The sequence below is a fragment of the Fomitopsis serialis genome (genome assembly GCF_022376445.1).
Source record: "Fomitopsis serialis strain Sig1Antser10 chromosome Unknown B0H18scaffold_43, whole genome shotgun sequence".
Classification (NCBI taxonomy): Eukaryota; Fungi; Basidiomycota; class Agaricomycetes; order Polyporales; family Fomitopsidaceae; genus Fomitopsis; species Fomitopsis serialis.
Window position 1 is genome coordinate 113,524 of NW_025955003.1, and position 15,229 is coordinate 128,752.

At 57.6% G+C, this 15,229-nt stretch overlaps 6 protein-coding genes across 6 annotated transcripts; 4 read left to right on the forward strand and 2 right to left on the reverse strand.

The window, feature by feature from the left end:
* Positions 1-598: 598 nt before the first annotated feature.
* B0H18DRAFT_444719 (uncharacterized protein) lies at positions 599-2,602 on the forward strand. The gene is made up of 2 exons (XM_048038130.1): positions 599-1,646; positions 1,703-2,602. Exons 1-2 carry the CDS (start codon positions 919-921, stop codon positions 2,352-2,354), a joined length of 1,380 nt encoding a protein of 459 aa, XP_047892273.1. The 5' UTR covers positions 599-918; the 3' UTR covers positions 2,355-2,602.
* Positions 2,603-6,517: 3,915 nt separating this feature from the next.
* On the forward strand, positions 6,518-8,192 carry B0H18DRAFT_955630 (uncharacterized protein; the record flags this gene model as incomplete). Its single annotated transcript, XM_048042370.1, has 5 exons — positions 6,518-6,591; positions 6,639-6,747; positions 6,781-7,713; positions 7,780-8,107; positions 8,161-8,192. 5 exons carry the CDS (start codon positions 6,518-6,520, stop codon positions 8,190-8,192), a joined length of 1,476 nt encoding a protein of 491 aa, XP_047892274.1.
* Positions 8,193-8,853: 661 nt separating this feature from the next.
* On the reverse strand, positions 8,854-10,013 carry B0H18DRAFT_1013159 (uncharacterized protein). The gene is made up of 3 exons (XM_048029087.1): positions 9,556-10,013; positions 9,501-9,514; positions 8,854-9,466 (listed from the first exon to the last, which is right to left on the reverse strand). Exons 1-3 carry the CDS (start codon positions 9,593-9,595, stop codon positions 8,876-8,878), a joined length of 645 nt encoding a protein of 214 aa, XP_047892275.1. The 5' UTR covers positions 9,596-10,013; the 3' UTR covers positions 8,854-8,875.
* A 245-nt stretch (positions 10,014-10,258) lies between these two features.
* B0H18DRAFT_1212000 (uncharacterized protein) lies at positions 10,259-12,172 on the forward strand. The gene is made up of 4 exons (XM_048036450.1): positions 10,259-10,447; positions 10,499-11,564; positions 11,629-11,956; positions 12,011-12,172. The coding sequence occupies exons 2-4, from the start codon at positions 10,518-10,520 to the stop codon at positions 12,040-12,042; spliced, it is 1,407 nt and encodes a 468-aa protein (XP_047892276.1). The 5' UTR covers positions 10,259-10,447; positions 10,499-10,517; the 3' UTR covers positions 12,043-12,172.
* A 45-nt stretch (positions 12,173-12,217) lies between these two features.
* On the reverse strand, positions 12,218-12,936 carry B0H18DRAFT_1013167 (uncharacterized protein). The gene is made up of 3 exons (XM_048029088.1): positions 12,858-12,936; positions 12,607-12,800; positions 12,218-12,543 (listed from the first exon to the last, which is right to left on the reverse strand). The coding sequence occupies exons 2-3, from the start codon at positions 12,706-12,708 to the stop codon at positions 12,415-12,417; spliced, it is 231 nt and encodes a 76-aa protein (XP_047892277.1). The 5' UTR covers positions 12,709-12,800; positions 12,858-12,936; the 3' UTR covers positions 12,218-12,414.
* A 479-nt stretch (positions 12,937-13,415) lies between these two features.
* On the forward strand, positions 13,416-14,975 carry B0H18DRAFT_1120122 (uncharacterized protein; the record flags this gene model as incomplete). The annotated part of the gene is made up of 3 exons (XM_048034058.1): positions 13,416-14,483; positions 14,548-14,890; positions 14,944-14,975. 3 exons carry the CDS (start codon positions 13,416-13,418, stop codon positions 14,973-14,975), a joined length of 1,443 nt encoding a protein of 480 aa, XP_047892278.1.
* Between the last annotated feature and the right edge of the window lie 254 nt (positions 14,976-15,229).

A 15,229-nucleotide genomic window follows, 5' to 3' on the forward strand; every position in this document is an offset into this window, starting at 1 on the left:
GTGTCACAGTCCATGATAGACTCGCCGTCTCATCCTGGTATTCAATGTTGATGATGCGACCACTCATCATCTCCAGGCCATCCGTCCAAGTTCCAGACGACGTCAAGTGTCCCTATCTCGTCAAACGCAGACACACGAACGCGCATCCGCCTCTCGTTATCCCGTCGTTTAGGCCCTTTGACCTGCCGTAACACACAAGTCTGCTGCTACCCAGCCCGCGATAGGATCGACATGGCGTGCTTCGCTCTCAGCCCCTCACGGCCTCATCTCTCAAGATCTCACCTCGCATCTCTTTGCCTTCCGTCTGCGAAGCTACCCCACACTCTTCTCGCCCTCGCTGCCTGTAGCGGACAAACCCGTCCTCAACCTCAGTTCGCGTTTCGCCGCGTTGCCTCGCATCCCGTGGCCAGGCGCCCCGCCACGGTCACGTCGCAGCAAGCCTGACGGCCGCGTGCCTCCGCGTACGATCGCGAATGTATGGACAGTGCGCGGTGGCCGTCGAGCTCCGTCCTATCGTCCTCAACGCGTTGCCAATCCGCAATGCGCCCTACCAATCCGTTCTACTGCGTGCGAGGCCTCTAACACCCAATTGGGTCCGTCCTGCGTTCCTCCGTCCTGCCTGAACGGGCGAACGCTGCGAGGGCTTGGGCTCCCTTGTCCGGTATGGGCTCAAGCATCGCGCGCAGGACGTGAGATGGGGGTTCGTTGAATGATACGAGGATTGCTCAGGTGGTCTCGCTGATTCAGACTCACAATCTTTGCTGGTGCACGGACGTGCCTCTTGGAGCTAAGCTGGATAGCGGTCGACGCCTTCTGGGACTGTGGATGCCTCTCTAATCTAGGACTGCAGCAGCCAAGCCGTCAATACGCCAACTCCCGCCAATCTATTCGGCCCTCGTCCTGGTAATTCTACATGCTATGGCCATCTCTATGCTGCAAACCGACGTTGTCTTCTGCTTTACCAGCCGCAGGGGCAACTCACTGCCCCTTGTCTGCGCGATTGGCACAACGGGACCCACCAAGCCAACCCCGATGCAGGAACAACATCGGGAGAAGCCCCCGCAGAAGGAACCCTCCATCCCACTCCGGTGTACCACCGCCCTCGGACTTCCCTCGCGCGAGCCAATCACGGCGCCCGACCGTGCGGTGCCCCATCTCGCTCGCGAACGTTTGCCAGTTTCACCGTCCGTCCACCGGGCGGAGGCACCCCCACTTATCTCTATCTTTCCTGTGGCCGTAGTCGTAACCGGGCCAGGCGCTGCGGTCCTACGCGAGGTGAACCAGGACACCCGGAACGGGGATGGGCGCGCCCTGGGCAACTTAGCCTGGAACTGTGATCGTCGGCGCCGCATCCGGACGACTGCCACACTACACCGGCGGCTGCTGCGATACCGCGAGAAGTGCGAGTGGAGGTTCCGCGGTTCTGTCCGCGTATCGGCGGCGCGCACGGGACTGCGGTCGGTCACTCCTTGGGCTTCCCTGGTTGCGCCTGCTTTCCTCGTCCGGGCGCGGGGGTCCCACTCCACCCTGCCTTGCGCTGTACTCGACTGGACATGCTTAAGCTTATCGGCTCGCTCGCTGCTGGCTGGGCCAACGCACTGCGAAGTTCGGTTGGTCAGGTACGCACGCGGTCGTGAGAGGTGGTGGCAATCCCTTGCATGGTCGATTATGCAGTTCACGAGCTGTCGTACGTCCAGGTGAGCACCGCAACCTCGATTCTCAGCTGCAGGTTTCGCGTGGCGAACGGACACAACGGACGTGATAGGCCTCTCGAGCTATGCGCGGGTGCTTCGTTGCTGCTCTTGACTGCCGTAGCTTGGACTTGGCTGGCGCGATGCGACGGTCGATGTTGCAAATCTGGCTGGTGGACTGTTGTTCGTGCCCGTGCTCGCGCTCACACTCGGGGAACATTCCTGCTGGTGGTGGTTCGCTCAGCATCCGCCGGAAGTCAACCAACCGCCTTACGTACGTACGTGGGCGACATGCGGCATGCATTGCAGCAACTCATCCTCTGCCGTTTAATCGCAATCGCAACCGTCATTGGAAATCGTGCTGATAGGAAGAAGCCCTGGCATCGTACGGTAACGTACCACGCGTACGTACGCGCACTCTCACATCGACATTGCCATCCCAGGCTGCACGGCCCATCATCACCACATCGCGCGTCCTTCCTCGCGCGTCATGGCGATTGCGAGATACGCAGGCGGTGGCCTCGCTGCAGTCGTAACCGCATCCGCCTCGAACGCAGCTCGGGGTCGCGTCCGTTCGAGGCCTGGCCAGCAGCCCAGCCAGCGTCCGCCCAACCGACGTGCTCCTTCCGCGTTCGGCCCTTCCAGTCCTACCCAAAGGGGTAAAACGATTTCCTAACTCTGCACCTTCTCCCTTCTGTAGCCTCGGCCCTGGCTCCGCGTGCCCGTAGGGTGTTGTCTGCTGGTCGCAGGATGCTGGATCATCTCTTTCTGAGGCTCCAAACCTGGTCGTGAACCTGCAGACGCGCTCAGGCCTGATCAGGAGCTCCTTGTGGCCCTCCGACAGCTGCTGCGTCTATGTAGGACTGGGTTAAGTAGGGCCACGCCAATCGCGCTCGCGCGCGTCCGGGCGTTAGAGCGGGAGATCCGGGAAAGCCGGCCTCACCGTCTGGACTTCGAAGGGATGCGCTGACGAGAGCGGGAAGTCTCAGACGGAGACGCGCTGACGAGAGCGTGTTCGCAGAGGCGCGTTGGACTGGGTAGCCCCGGCCAATACGGTGCGTCGGCCAAAATCGCGCACTGGCGCCGTGTGGCTGATCAAGTGCGGGTGGAGGGTCTGACAGATATCTCGGTGAGAGCTCTTTCCGCGGAACTTGGAAGATGGACGTGGCCGTTCTGATGCGGTCGTCCCTCGGAGTCCGGACTGTTCATTATTTTCAGCTCGCCGATCGGGGCATCTTGGCGAATGCATGGGTGTGTGGCCCTGTCAATGCGACGAACGTTGTTGCCAGCGGGGGCATGCCTGCTCCCGGTCTGTGGTCTGTTGCGGTCGTCCCTGCCTGCTCGCACGACCTGTCGTCCACATTGGCGTCCTCGTTCCCCGCCGACCCTTATCTCCACCTGCACACTTCGTCTTGGCAGCGCGCCGTCGGAGGCCAACCACCGTACGAGTCGGGGCAGCGACCCACGGACGAGCGCGCGATCAGATCTCATAACGGGAACACGGACACCGTGCTACGCCAGTTCAAATTCTCCTCAAGCTGTTTTCTCACTCCCCGAATGGACGGGGAGGACCTGGGATCGGGACGTCCGAGATTGCGCGATCGCCTGCCTTGTCTCGCGGCCAGCTGCACAGTGCGCTAGTCCCTTTGGTATGCGCTAGGTCATGATTGTACCTATAGGCTATGCCCGCCCTGCGTATACACGTCGCCTCGTTCGTAGACGGGTCTGCTAGTGCGCTCTGGCGGGCAGTCGATTCGCTACTTTGCGACGCCAAGCGGCCTTGCGTGTGGGCGATAGGTACGTCAGAACGTTCAAGTGGGCATTCGAAGTGGCTGTTTCTGCCGAGCGAAGTGCCGTTCGCGCGTACCGCACTTACCATGCGCACGGACGTAGAAGGCAGAAGGCAAGCCGCCATGCGTGCGCTGTCAGCAGGACGCCGGATGGCTATTCGTGGCCTGCAGCGTCGAGACAGGCCGGGCATCTCTGCTCACCGGCGTGTGTCCTCGCGTTCTCAGGTCGGAAATTGCCCGTCGGCACTCAAGTCCGTCGTACGCGAGATTAAAATGACGTCCTCGAGAAGCTGGCGACGCGGGCGCTGGAGGGGGCACACACGCGTGTATACTATCATGGCTTCTCCTCTTCCTATTCAACGATGACGCGTTGACCGCCGGCGGTGAGAGCGTTCGAACGCGGACTCGGACGCTCTCGCGTCAGTTAATAGCACAGATAGTGAGTGAACGGACTCTCCCCGCACTACAGGCTGCTTACGGACTAGTCCCGTCCTGCATCAACGTAAGTGCGCAAGGTCCGTGCGCAGAGGAGGCGCAGCTGACCGGGTCGCGTATGGCCGGTGCGAGGGGGAGGTGACGCCAGGAAGGAGGGTGCAAGAATAGCCGCTGTGCGGCCGCGAGGCTGCCCCCGTCCCTTGAAATCTTCTCGTGACGTTGTGGAGCCTGCGCGATCAGATTCGCGACGCTGCCCGGCAAGATCCCGTCCGCCTCCCCGATCAGGGTAAGTTCTTTTTATTGCCGAACTTTACACGTGCCGGTAAATCCCCGTAAATTGGGATCGTGCAATCTCGGCTGCCCGACGCTGAGTCAGCGATCCCAGATCCCGTCCCGCTCACCCTTCGCGCACCGAACGCGACGCGTTGTGCTCCTGCACGGCGCGATGTACGCGTTCTGTCATGCAAGGATAAGTCTCTTGAGTGCACCCGGACTTGGTAACTCAGTCCGTCGAGCTCGGAAGAGTAAAATTTGAGTTAGTTTCAATAAAACTTGGTGCCTACCATGCTCGAGGTTCGCAGCGCACGGAGACGCAGACAGAGCAATGCACGCCCTGTCCAAGGCGTCCACTTTCCTCGCGCCGCAGGCCGCAAAAAAGTGACCCAAACGGGCAAGATGCGGCTGGGTGTGGAAGCGCCAAGGCGCGTGTACATCACCGGCGATCAAATGTCGCTTCGCGAGCTCGCCCAGGCCGCGCGCGTGCCCTCAGATTTACTGGGTACCCACGCACGGACCAGGAAATTTACGAGATTTACTCGGGCCGAGTAAAATAAAGTGGGTGCCCTACTTTATGCACTTAATGCACTTAATGATCGGGCAGGTGCTGCCCATCACATTCACCGCGTACACGGCCGCTTCTACGGGCCAATCGTGGGCCTAGAACGGCCAGGCGGTGTATCACACACACCGTTCTATTGGCGCGACGTTCCCACGCACCGACGGCGCCGCAGGCGCGCTCAACGCGATGTGCACCGACATGCCTACCGACGTGTTGCACCCGTGTCATCCTCATTAGGCAATGCTGGCGGGGTGTAGCGCCCGTGTAATCGTCATTAGTCACAGGCGACGCGTGTACGCGGTCGCTTCTATTGGTTACTCGCGGGTCTAGAGTACCTCGGGGACACGCCCATCAGCAGCCATTAACGCGCGCTTTGTATCGTCTTACGGCGCCGCAGGCGCGCTCCCGAGCGACTCCCGAGCGATGTATCCCCGCCACCGACGTGCCCCGTGTGCCCCCGCCCGATTAGGCAACCCCAGCCACCTGCCACCACAGGCCCTGAGTGGCCTGGGAATGCGCTAGGCCCAACAGCCGGCGCCTGCGGCGTTCTTCGCACTCACGGCGCCGCAGGCCCGCTCTACGCGATGTATATTCCGCGCCCGACACGTCACGCCCTCGCCCTTCCCGATTAGGAAACCCCAGCCACAGCCGCCACTCGCCACGACACCAGCCACCTCAGCCACCCGCCACAGCTTGCCGGTGGCGTGCCGAATCTGAGATTGATCGGAACACTGATCGGACGGACTTGCCATACGAGGCAAGCCGCTTAGCGCCTCCGCCAAGCGACGGTAAATCTCCCGACCTAAGTACATACGTCATCCTCCTCCTACTTACTAAAGCCTTAGCAAAGGACCTCCTCGCGCGAGAGCTGCACTAGGGCGTTGCCGCAGTACTACTAGTAGTGTCTTCTCGTCTGCCTCCTCCTACTTACTAAAGCCTTAGCAAAGGACCTCCTCGCGCGAGAGCTGCACTAGGGCGTTGCCGCAGTACTACTAGTAGTGTCTTCTCGTCTGCTCTCAAGTTCGATGCAGACACCTTGTCAATCCAGACTTACGGCAAGTGTCTTATCCTGACAACAGTGCAGCGAAGCACGGCTGATGTATGAATCTATTAGATGACGTTCTGGAGGCCTTTGTGGTAGGCTTATAGTACACCTGCGCCACATAGCAGGTCCGTTCGCAACTGCCACCAACGAGCTTTGCTCACACTCACACTGACGCAGCCACCTTCCCCGGCGCTCCCTCAGGCCTCATAGCCTCGGTGAGAAATACGCCGCCTGCGATTCGCTTGCCCTCGGTTGGGCTAAACTGCCTCAGGCCGCAGCCAAGGTCACAAGGCGTCGTAGAACTTATCTCAACTTTCGCAAGCGCGATCTCATGACGTCGGCGCATTTAAGCATCCTCGCTGGCGTCATCCGTGTTGCCCGGTACCAGAGCCTAAGTCTATATCAGGTCTATGTGGTCAGGACGCGCTGAGTGGGCATAACGTCCGACTACGCTGACGCCGAGGATGGATGCGGGTCATAGCAGGTCATAGCGGGACATACATGATCCAGACTCAGGCTACGCTAATGACAGCTCAGGTCACACACTGTGCGACCTCGTCAACCGTTGTCAGACAAGGGTAATCCGTTGTCGCTGACACGCCCATTTTGCGCGAATGTAGCGAGGTAATACAGCCTCGGGGATGCCTCGGGCGGGCATCCCGTAGGCGCCCGCGCCGTCAAGGCAGGACGGACTGGGTGGCGCACGAAGGTGGCTGCCATGTGCTTTTTTCACGCCACATCGACCCCGCTGTCCCCTTCTTTTATGACTAGATCTGCTCCGGGCACCCATTGGTGAGTTCTTGCCCTCTCGACTACGCGACATACAATGCTCACTATAGTATCAGCCTTCATCTCGCCACCATCATGAGTTTGTTAGCTCTGAACGACGATATCCTCCGTACCATCGCCGAAATGCTTTCCGCCGCGGAATGCATCTCTCTCTCGTCGGTATCTCGCGATCTACATGCAATTTCACGGCAGTATGTGTTCGCATCCATCACTGTTTCGCGCATGGAACAGCTCGTCCCGATGCACGACCACCTCATCCGTAACATCGACAATCGCCTGATCTGGCCTCGGGAGTTGAGTATCCATTACTCGATGACAATGAGGCGGCCCGCGGATGCAGCTATCGATGCGCTGGTAGGCATCCTCGAGCACGCCCGGGAGCTGAAGGTTTTGGCGGTCCGCAATTGTGAGGAGTTGATTCACCGCGATGCACGGGTCGGGGAGCATTTGGCCGCACTGCCAAATCTCTCGGACATCCGCCTGATCAGTATCGGGACCAAAACGCTTGACGTCCTACGCAAAATGGTCAGCAGACCGGAGCGAGCTATGCTGTCGGCAGCTCTACACCATCAAGCTCCAACAGACATTGCTCGGTTACCCGCGCTGGACAACGTCAAGGAGCTCACACTCGATTTCTTTCTTGCAGCATCTCAACCGCAGCATCTTTCCAGCTTTGCCGGGGCCTATCCACAGATAGAGATTCTGTGCATTCACGCTAGCGCCGTGTACCCCAGTCTCATTCTGTTTCCCAACGTACGGAAGTTGACACTGTGCGGCAGTACTAGTGCCCTCTGGGAACACAACCTACCAGTCGCTGGCCATCGCATGAAGCGACACTTGGACTACTTAGACGTTGCGACAAAGGATCTACCTATCATCTCGACCCTAGGCATCCGAAGTGATTCACTACATATAAATATCCGTTTCGATTCCCCGGAGGTAGATAATACCGAACTTGTTTCTGCCGCTGCCGTCCTGCGGTTGCACTTGCAGCAGTCCGGATGTGACGAGCGCTGCGTGGCATTGGCGCGGATGGTTTCAACCAACTCGTCAAGAGTACGGTACCTTGTGTTGACGATCAATTCCCCGTGTCAAGACCTGCCCTTAGTGGTGACCCAGTGGATTGTACGTGATGCCTTTTTCCTGCCTCCACATGATTTCCTCGATATATATTTACATTTGCCAACATAGGACAACATTACCCCTTTGCTGTCGTCTTCGCAGCTCATTTGCATACGGGTCCATCTGGTTCACAGAGATCAGGTTACATGGGAGCGAGGGGACGCGCACCGCTTCCTGCAGCTGCTGGAAGGCGCTCACATATCCGCAATACCCTCGCTTCGGTTCTACTTTCAAGGACGTGGCGAAGGGGGCATAGACGATCCCTCTGTGATAACCTGGGGACGGGTTGAGGGCGATGAAGGCCGTCGCACGGTGCAGCCGATCCCCAATTGGCAGGGCGAGAGGATCCACCGCTATCTGCAGTCTTCGGAGTTCTGTCGTACATTACGATTCGACGGTGAGTTGCACGTTCAGGGAGCGGTGGAAAAGGCGGCTTACCTTGGCATACAGAGGTAGCAGCGCTGAATTACACCGGCCGGTGAATGCGAGGGACCTTGAAGGCAGTTCTAGATTGCCAAGGGAGCTTGGAAGCTGTGTAACGGAGCCCGAGCATTGCACTGGGTATCTTCGCGGCTTGTAACATGATGATGCCTGAAGGCCTTCAATACAAATCTCAGTTCGTCGTCCGAGTCGATCTCGAATGTCATATCACACTCACCGTGTATGCCATCGACAGTTCGAAGGCTCTCGAGCTGACTCGTCTGACGACGGGTATGATGCCGCCCAACGCCCGCGTCTGGTTGCTTGCCATCTGTTCTCGGTGTCTTGCTGGCGGAGAGCCTGAGGGTCAACCCGTCTGCGCGAGTCCCAGACATGACTCGGAGATGTCCAGTAGCTCGACATCAAGCACGATAAACACACCGACATACCGAGCTAGCCAGTCGTCGAGCAATTACAACATGTGCAAGCATAGCCAGCCTTCTCAGTCAGGAAACGTCGACTGGTCAGTTTTGTCGTCGCATCTTGAATCAATGCTCATTTTCGACTTTCTCACAGCAGCGCTTTCGCCATCACAGGTTACAGCGCACGAACTTGCGAAGGCTCACCTGCCGACGTCGCAGCGAACGTTTGAACTCGCTGTATTGAACTTCGAGCTCGTCGTTGCATGCCCTGGACTACGGGCGGTGCTCACAGCGTCTCGGGCAGCCGTCTTTCGGGGTGAAAGTTATACGCGCACGTGCGAGACGCACTGGACGCGACGGAAAACCTGGGCGAGTCCTTCACATCTCCAGAATCCAGACGGAGCGTGTAGGTATCTCAGGGAACGGCACCCCCGCAGCTGCGTGTATGCGTTGTGCACGGTGTATGCGTCGCGGGGAACTGCCCCCGCCAGTTCTCTGGAGCCCTCTTCCCAGTACTTGGTTCCGCACGTTTTGCACTCTCCTGCGCCCCGCCGGTGCACGTCCGACGTTGCTGTGATGCAAATGGACCACGGAGGCACTTTGTCCCCGAGGTCAAAGGTGTCGTTGCCATCGTTCGCGTCCGTACAGTGTCCGTCCAACATGCATCCGGACTGTGTAGGTACAGACGCGTTTGGGAATGGCGATATGATTTGCTCCTGCCAAGCCGTCGTTCGTCGTTCGAGTGAAGACAGCTTCTGACAGGGCGTTCGAACGGGGTCTGGCACGCAGAAACGTACTGTGAAGTCTCGCGGCCGCTCTTTGTGCGCGAAGCCAAAACGAAGGGCGTTGCCTAGGTCTGCATGGAGCCGCCGGGGATAGACTCGTGGTTCGGAGGCTTGCTCCAGCGGAAGGACCTCCAACCCCGGGTAAGGTACGACATCTCTCCACGGACGTGATCAGTTCTGACGATTCGAGGGGTCTGCAGTGGGGCACGATGATTCACCTCGACGCAGTGAACGTAAACAGGCAAGCCTTCTTTTCATCCATCGTCAATGCAACTTCAAGTACCTCCGAGTCTGAGTCCCACCCGCAGCGCAGTCACTACATGTCCCGCGCCGAGACACTGGCACCAATAGCGGATCCGACCTCGAACTTGAAGCGGGATCCCCGGGATCACACACATGGATCACAGGCAGCTCAGGCTGGCAGAGCGCTGCCGTTGACACGAAGGTCGTCGTGGGCGAACGCAGGCCGTGCGTTCATACCGACTGAATGGGAGAAGCGCCTCAAAACAAGCTCGTTCAAGCTCCGAACGCCGCCCCACCCTTCCTGCTTCGACCCGGGCCAAGTCTAAATGCTAGAGCCGTGCCAGGGCGCGCGCGTGCACTCATGACTGGAATGTGGGCGGCGTGACCGAGTGCTTGACAGGGCTCCCAGATTCATGTCGATGGGAACGTCCCGGGTCGAAGGCGGCCGGCACCGTCACTCTGTGCCATCGATGGCGGGCCTCAGGTGATGGTCGGACATGAAGACCCTCGAACGGGTAAACCGCACGCTTGCCCGGTGACCTGGTGGCGATGTACATATGAATGAATGTGGAGGATCGACTCGTTGATGCTCGACGATTTGCATAGGCAGGCGTTCTGAGCATCACATGTTCCCAGAGTGAAATCTATGATTCTACGGGGCATCGTTGATTGATGGTTCTGCCTACACGGCACAATGGAGTGGCAACATCCGAGACGTTGTTGCCAAAGCTTTCTGTCTAGTCTGCGCCCTTTTGCGCCGTACGGTGAAAGACGTATGAGCACGTGTCGTGATTGAATTGCGCGCTTCTCGGCCGGAGGCAGCCACACTCGCACATCCATCGTCTACTCTGCTCCGAGCACACATCGGTGAGTCCTTGCCCTCTCGACTACGCGACTCGCAACGCTCACTATTAACAGCTCTCAGCTCGCCACCATCATGAGTTTGTCGACTCTTAACGAAGACGTCCTCCGTATCATCGCCGAAATGCTTTCCGCCACGCAATGCATCCCTCTCTCGTCGGTGTCTCGCGATCTACATGCAATCGCACGGCAGTATGTGTTCGCGTCCATCACTGTTCGTAGCGAGGAACAGCTAGTCAAGATCCATGACCACCTCATCCGTAACATCGATAATCGCCTGCTCTGGCCTCGGGAATTGACTATCTACGGCCCGACGGAAATGCCCCCCGCGGCTCCAGTCATTGATGCGCTGGTAGGCATCTTCGAGCATGCCCAGGAGTTGAGGTTTCTGGAGGTGCACGATTGTGAGAGTCTGATTGACTGCAATGCACGGCTCGGGGAGCATTTGGCTGCACTGCCGCATCTCTCAGCCATACACCTTTTCAACATCGGGGCACAAACGCTCGACGCTCTACACAAGATGGTCAGTAGGCCAGAGAAAGCATGTCTATCATTCACCACGCCACCCATCCGCCGTTCTCTACTGCGCATAGCTGAAGGGCCTGTGTTGGGCAACGTCAAGCGGCTCACACTCCGCCATTTCGAATTCAATGCAATATCTGAATGGCAGCTTCTCTCCAAACTTACCGGAGCCCATCCGCAGCTAGAAGTCTTGGATCTCGACCACCGTTGTGTTGTATATCCTTGTCTAATCCTGTTCCCCAACATACGCAGGTTGACGATTGCCGATGGCATTTACGGCATACAGGACCCTGGCAACGACGTGGAGCCACGACGCTTGGACTACTTATCGTTTCAGCCAAGTGACCTTCATCTCATCTCAACCCTCGGTATTCGCAGCGATTACCTGCGTCTATACACGGAGTGGCTGGACTTCGATCCTTCAGGAGTAGATCATGAACTTGTTTCCGCCGCCGCCGTGTTGGAGTTGAGCTTGTACCAGGTTGAACGCCACACCGAGTTCTGCTTGGCACTGGCACAGGCGATCTCAGCAAAATGGTCAAGAATGAGGTACCTTATCTGGACGATCAAAACCGATGACCCACATACAGTCCGATGGATGGTATGTGACACATGTCCTCGCCGTGATTCGCGTCTTCGATACTTATATGTGGTCGTCAACACAGGAGGATATTGTGTTTTCGCTTTCGTCCTCACAACTCCTGAGCATACGGCTTCATGTGGCCCACCCAAGGCATACGGGGCCATCGCACGAAAGATGGCTAGGCTTACTGCAGCGACTGGAGCACGTTCACATTTCTTCGGTACCCTCACTCCGGTTCTACTGCCAGGTCCTTAGCGAGTGGAACACAGACAATACCTCGAAGATCACCTGGGGGCGGGTCGAGGGTGATGGTGGCCGTCGCACGCTGCAGCCGATCCCCAGTTGGCAGGGCGAGAGGATCCATCGCTACCTCCAGTCTCCTCAGTTCTGTCGCACGTTACGATTTGACGGTGAGGTTGCATGTTCAGCGAGCGATGGAAACAGCGGCTGATCCTGGCAACTAGAGGAAGCCGCCCTGCAATACACCGGCCGGTGAATGCGAAAGAAGGCAGTGCTAGAATGTCAAGTGAGCTCGGAGGGTATGACGGAGCCGGAGCACTGCACTAGGTATCTTCTTGTAACATGATAACGTCTGGAGGCTTTCAATACAAACCACAGTTCGCCTTCGATCTCCAATTTGAAATCACACTCACCACTTTCGTCATCACAGAATACAGCGCTCGAACTTGAAAAGGACCCATCAGTCGATGTCGCAGTGAAGATTTGGACTCATTGTGTCAAACTTCTGCGCCCTGGGCTACGCAGTGTCTCGGGCTGCCGTCTCAGGGTAAAGTCCTACGCGCAGGTGCGAGACAGACGCGATAGTGGGCTCTGGTTGGTCCTCCAGAATCCGGACAGACTGTGTATCTCAGGGAGCGGTACCCTGCCCTGGCGTGAAAGCCTTGTGCAGGGTTTGTGCCTCGCGGGGAACTCTCTTCCTGTTCGAGAGGCTCGAGAGTCTGAGGGGCCCCGGGGTGTCGATGGGCCTGGTCAGTGTGTGCGTAGCGCCCTCTTCCTAACACTCAGTTCCGCACGTTTCGAACTGTCCTACGCCCCGCAGGTGCACGTCCGTCGTTGATACATATGGGCAACGGAGGCACCTTTCCCCGCGGTCGAGAGGAATGTTGCCGTTGCTCGCGTCCGTACAACGTCCGTTGTACATCTACACTGTGCGCACAGACAGGTGCAGGATTGTCGACGTTGGCAGTTCAGGCCTCAAGTGCACCGCAGACACCTCGTCAAACTAGTCTTACGGCAAGTACCTTATCCTGAACACAGCGCAGCGACGCACGGCTGATGTATGAATCTTAGATGACATTCTGGATGCATTTGTGGCAGGCTTATAGTACACGTGCGCCACAAAGCGGACCCGTTTACGGTTGTAACCAGGGAGCTCTGCTCACACTGACGCAACTACCTTCCCCGGCGCTCCCCTCAGGTCTCAGCCTCGGTGAGAAACACGCCGCGTGCGATTCGCTCGCCCTCGGTTCGGCGGAAGTGCCTCAGGTCGCAGCCAAGGTCACAAGGCGTCGTAGAACATCTCGACTTTCGCAAGCGCGATCTCACGACGTCGGGGCATTCAAGCATCCTGGTTAGCGTCATGGGCTGCGTTGCTCGGTACCAGAGTCTGAATTTACATGGCCAGGACGCGCCGAGCAGCCATAACGTCCGACTACTTACGCTGACGCCGAGGATGGATGCTCTGACGCCGGGGATGGATGCGGGTCATAGCGGGACGTAATGAACGTGCTCACTTACACGTGTCGTGGGGATATTACTTACTCTGCTCCGAGTGGCCAGCGGTGTGTCTTTGCCCTCTTGACTACGTGATGCAACACTCACTATACTAGCTCTCAGCTCGCCTTCGTCATGACTTTGTCGACTCTTAACGACGACATCCTCCGTATCATCGCCGAAATGCTTTTCGTCGCACAATGCATCCCTCTCTCAATAGTGTCTCGCGATCTGCATGCAATTACGCGGCAGTATGTGTTCGCGTCAATTACTATTCGTAGCGAGGAACAGCTAGTCAAGATGCACGACCACCCCATCCGTAACGTCGACAATCGCCTGATCTGGCCTCGAGAATTGACTATCTACGGCCCGACGGAAAACGCCCGCTGGGAATGTCCAGCCATTGATGCGCTGGTAGGCATCTTCGAGCACACGCGGGAGTTGAAGGCTCTGGGGCTCCACTGGTCTGAGGCGATGATCGACTGCGATGCACGGATCGGGGAGCATCTGGCTGCATTGCCGAATCTCTCGGACATCCGCCTGCTCGCTGTCGGGCCAACAACACTTGCTGTCCTATGCAAAATGGTCAGCAGGCTGGAGAAGGCATGTCTGTCATCCACCATGTTTTCCTCCAATCGTACTCTGCGATACATAGCTAAAGCCGCTGTGCTTGGCAACGTCAAGCGGCTCAGACTCCGTAACTTCCAATTCATTGTACTATCTGAACTGCAGCTTCTCCCCAAACTCGCCGGGGCCCATCCACAGCTAGAAGTCCTGGATCTCGACCGGAGTGCCGTATATTCCTGCCTTATCCTGTTCCCCAACCTACGCAGGTTGACGATTCTCAATAGCAAACACAATGGCGAAAACCGCCTACAGCGCCCTGGCCATCCCGTGGAGCAACGACACTTGAATTACTTATCGGTTGAGCCGACCTACCTACATCTCATCCCAAGCCTGGGCATCCATAGCGATTACCTGCGTCTAGTACACACCGAGTCGCAGGACTTCAGTGCTATCGACATTCTTGATGATTTTGTTCGCACCGCCGCCGTCCTGGAGTTGAGCTTGAACTCGACTCGGATTGAATGCTACACCGGAGCCTGCACGATATTGGCAAGGAAAATCTCAGCAGAAGTATCAAAAACAAGGTACTTTATCTTGACGACCCAATGGCAGTCATATTCAGCGAGCCGGTGGATGGTATGCGACACATTTGCTGTCTCTAATTCGCGTCTTCGATACTCATACATGCTTGGCGATATAGCAGACTATCTCCTCTTCGCTACTATCGTCCTCGCAAATCCTTTGCATACGGGTTCATGTGACCCATCCAAACGAAGGAGAACCATCGCGCGAAACATGGCTAGCCTTGCTGCAGCGATTGCAGAGCGTCCACATTTCTTCGGTACCCTCGCTCCGGTTCTATTTCCAGCATATCGAGGGCACTGATAATCCGCGGATACCAAGTGTGCCTTCGTTTTCCACCTGGGGGCGGGTCGAGGGCGATGGCGGTGACCGCACGCTGCAGCCGATCCCCAATTGGCAGGGCGAGAGGATCCATCGCTACCTGCAATCTCCGGAGTTCTGTCGTACGTTACATTTCGACGGTGAGTTGCACGTTTAGTGAGCGGTGGAAGGGGCGGCTTACCTTGCCATCCAGAGGAAACGGCGCTGCAATACTCCGGCCGATGACAGGCTGGGGGGGCTAGAATGTCAAGTGAGCTCGGAAGGAGTGCGTTGGAGCCCGAGCATCGTACTGGGTATCTTCATAGCTTGTATCGTGACTTCTGTACGGATGACAGTTCACATGTTCACATCTGATCTTCAATCATATATCTCACTCCGTGGACGCCGTACTGCAAGAGCTCTCAGGCTGACGCGCCGTAGGCATAACGCCGACTGACGGGGGTGTCACGGTCCGGTCTGCTCTCGGCCGTAGCGAGGGC

Excerpts from the sequence above, each read along its gene's own strand:
- B0H18DRAFT_1013159 (XM_048029087.1), bottom strand. The coding sequence starts at position 9,595 with ATGAAAAGAAGGCTTGCCTGTTTACGTTCACTGCGTCGAG.
- B0H18DRAFT_444719 (XM_048038130.1), top strand. The coding sequence starts at position 919 with ATGGCCATCTCTATGCTGCAAACCGACGTTGTCTTCTGCTTTACCAGC. Across the intron at positions 1,647-1,702 it reads CGCGGTCGTGAGAGGTGGTG|CACCGCAACCTCGATTCTCA; the intron begins GCAATCCCTTGC and ends CGTCCAGGTGAG.
- B0H18DRAFT_1212000 (XM_048036450.1), top strand. The coding sequence starts at position 10,518 with ATGAGTTTGTCGACTCTTAACGAAGACGTCCTCCGTATCATCGCCGAA. Across the intron at positions 11,565-11,628 it reads CACATACAGTCCGATGGATG|GAGGATATTGTGTTTTCGCT; the intron begins GTATGTGACACA and ends TCGTCAACACAG. Across the intron at positions 11,957-12,010 it reads TCGCACGTTACGATTTGACG|AGGAAGCCGCCCTGCAATAC; the intron begins GTGAGGTTGCAT and ends CCTGGCAACTAG.
- B0H18DRAFT_1013167 (XM_048029088.1), bottom strand. The coding sequence starts at position 12,708 with ATGTACAACGGACGTTGTACGGACGCGAGCAACGGCAACATTCCTCTC. Across the intron at positions 12,544-12,606 it reads TATCAACGACGGACGTGCAC|ACACTGACCAGGCCCATCGA; the intron begins CTGCGGGGCGTA and ends GGCGCTACGCAC.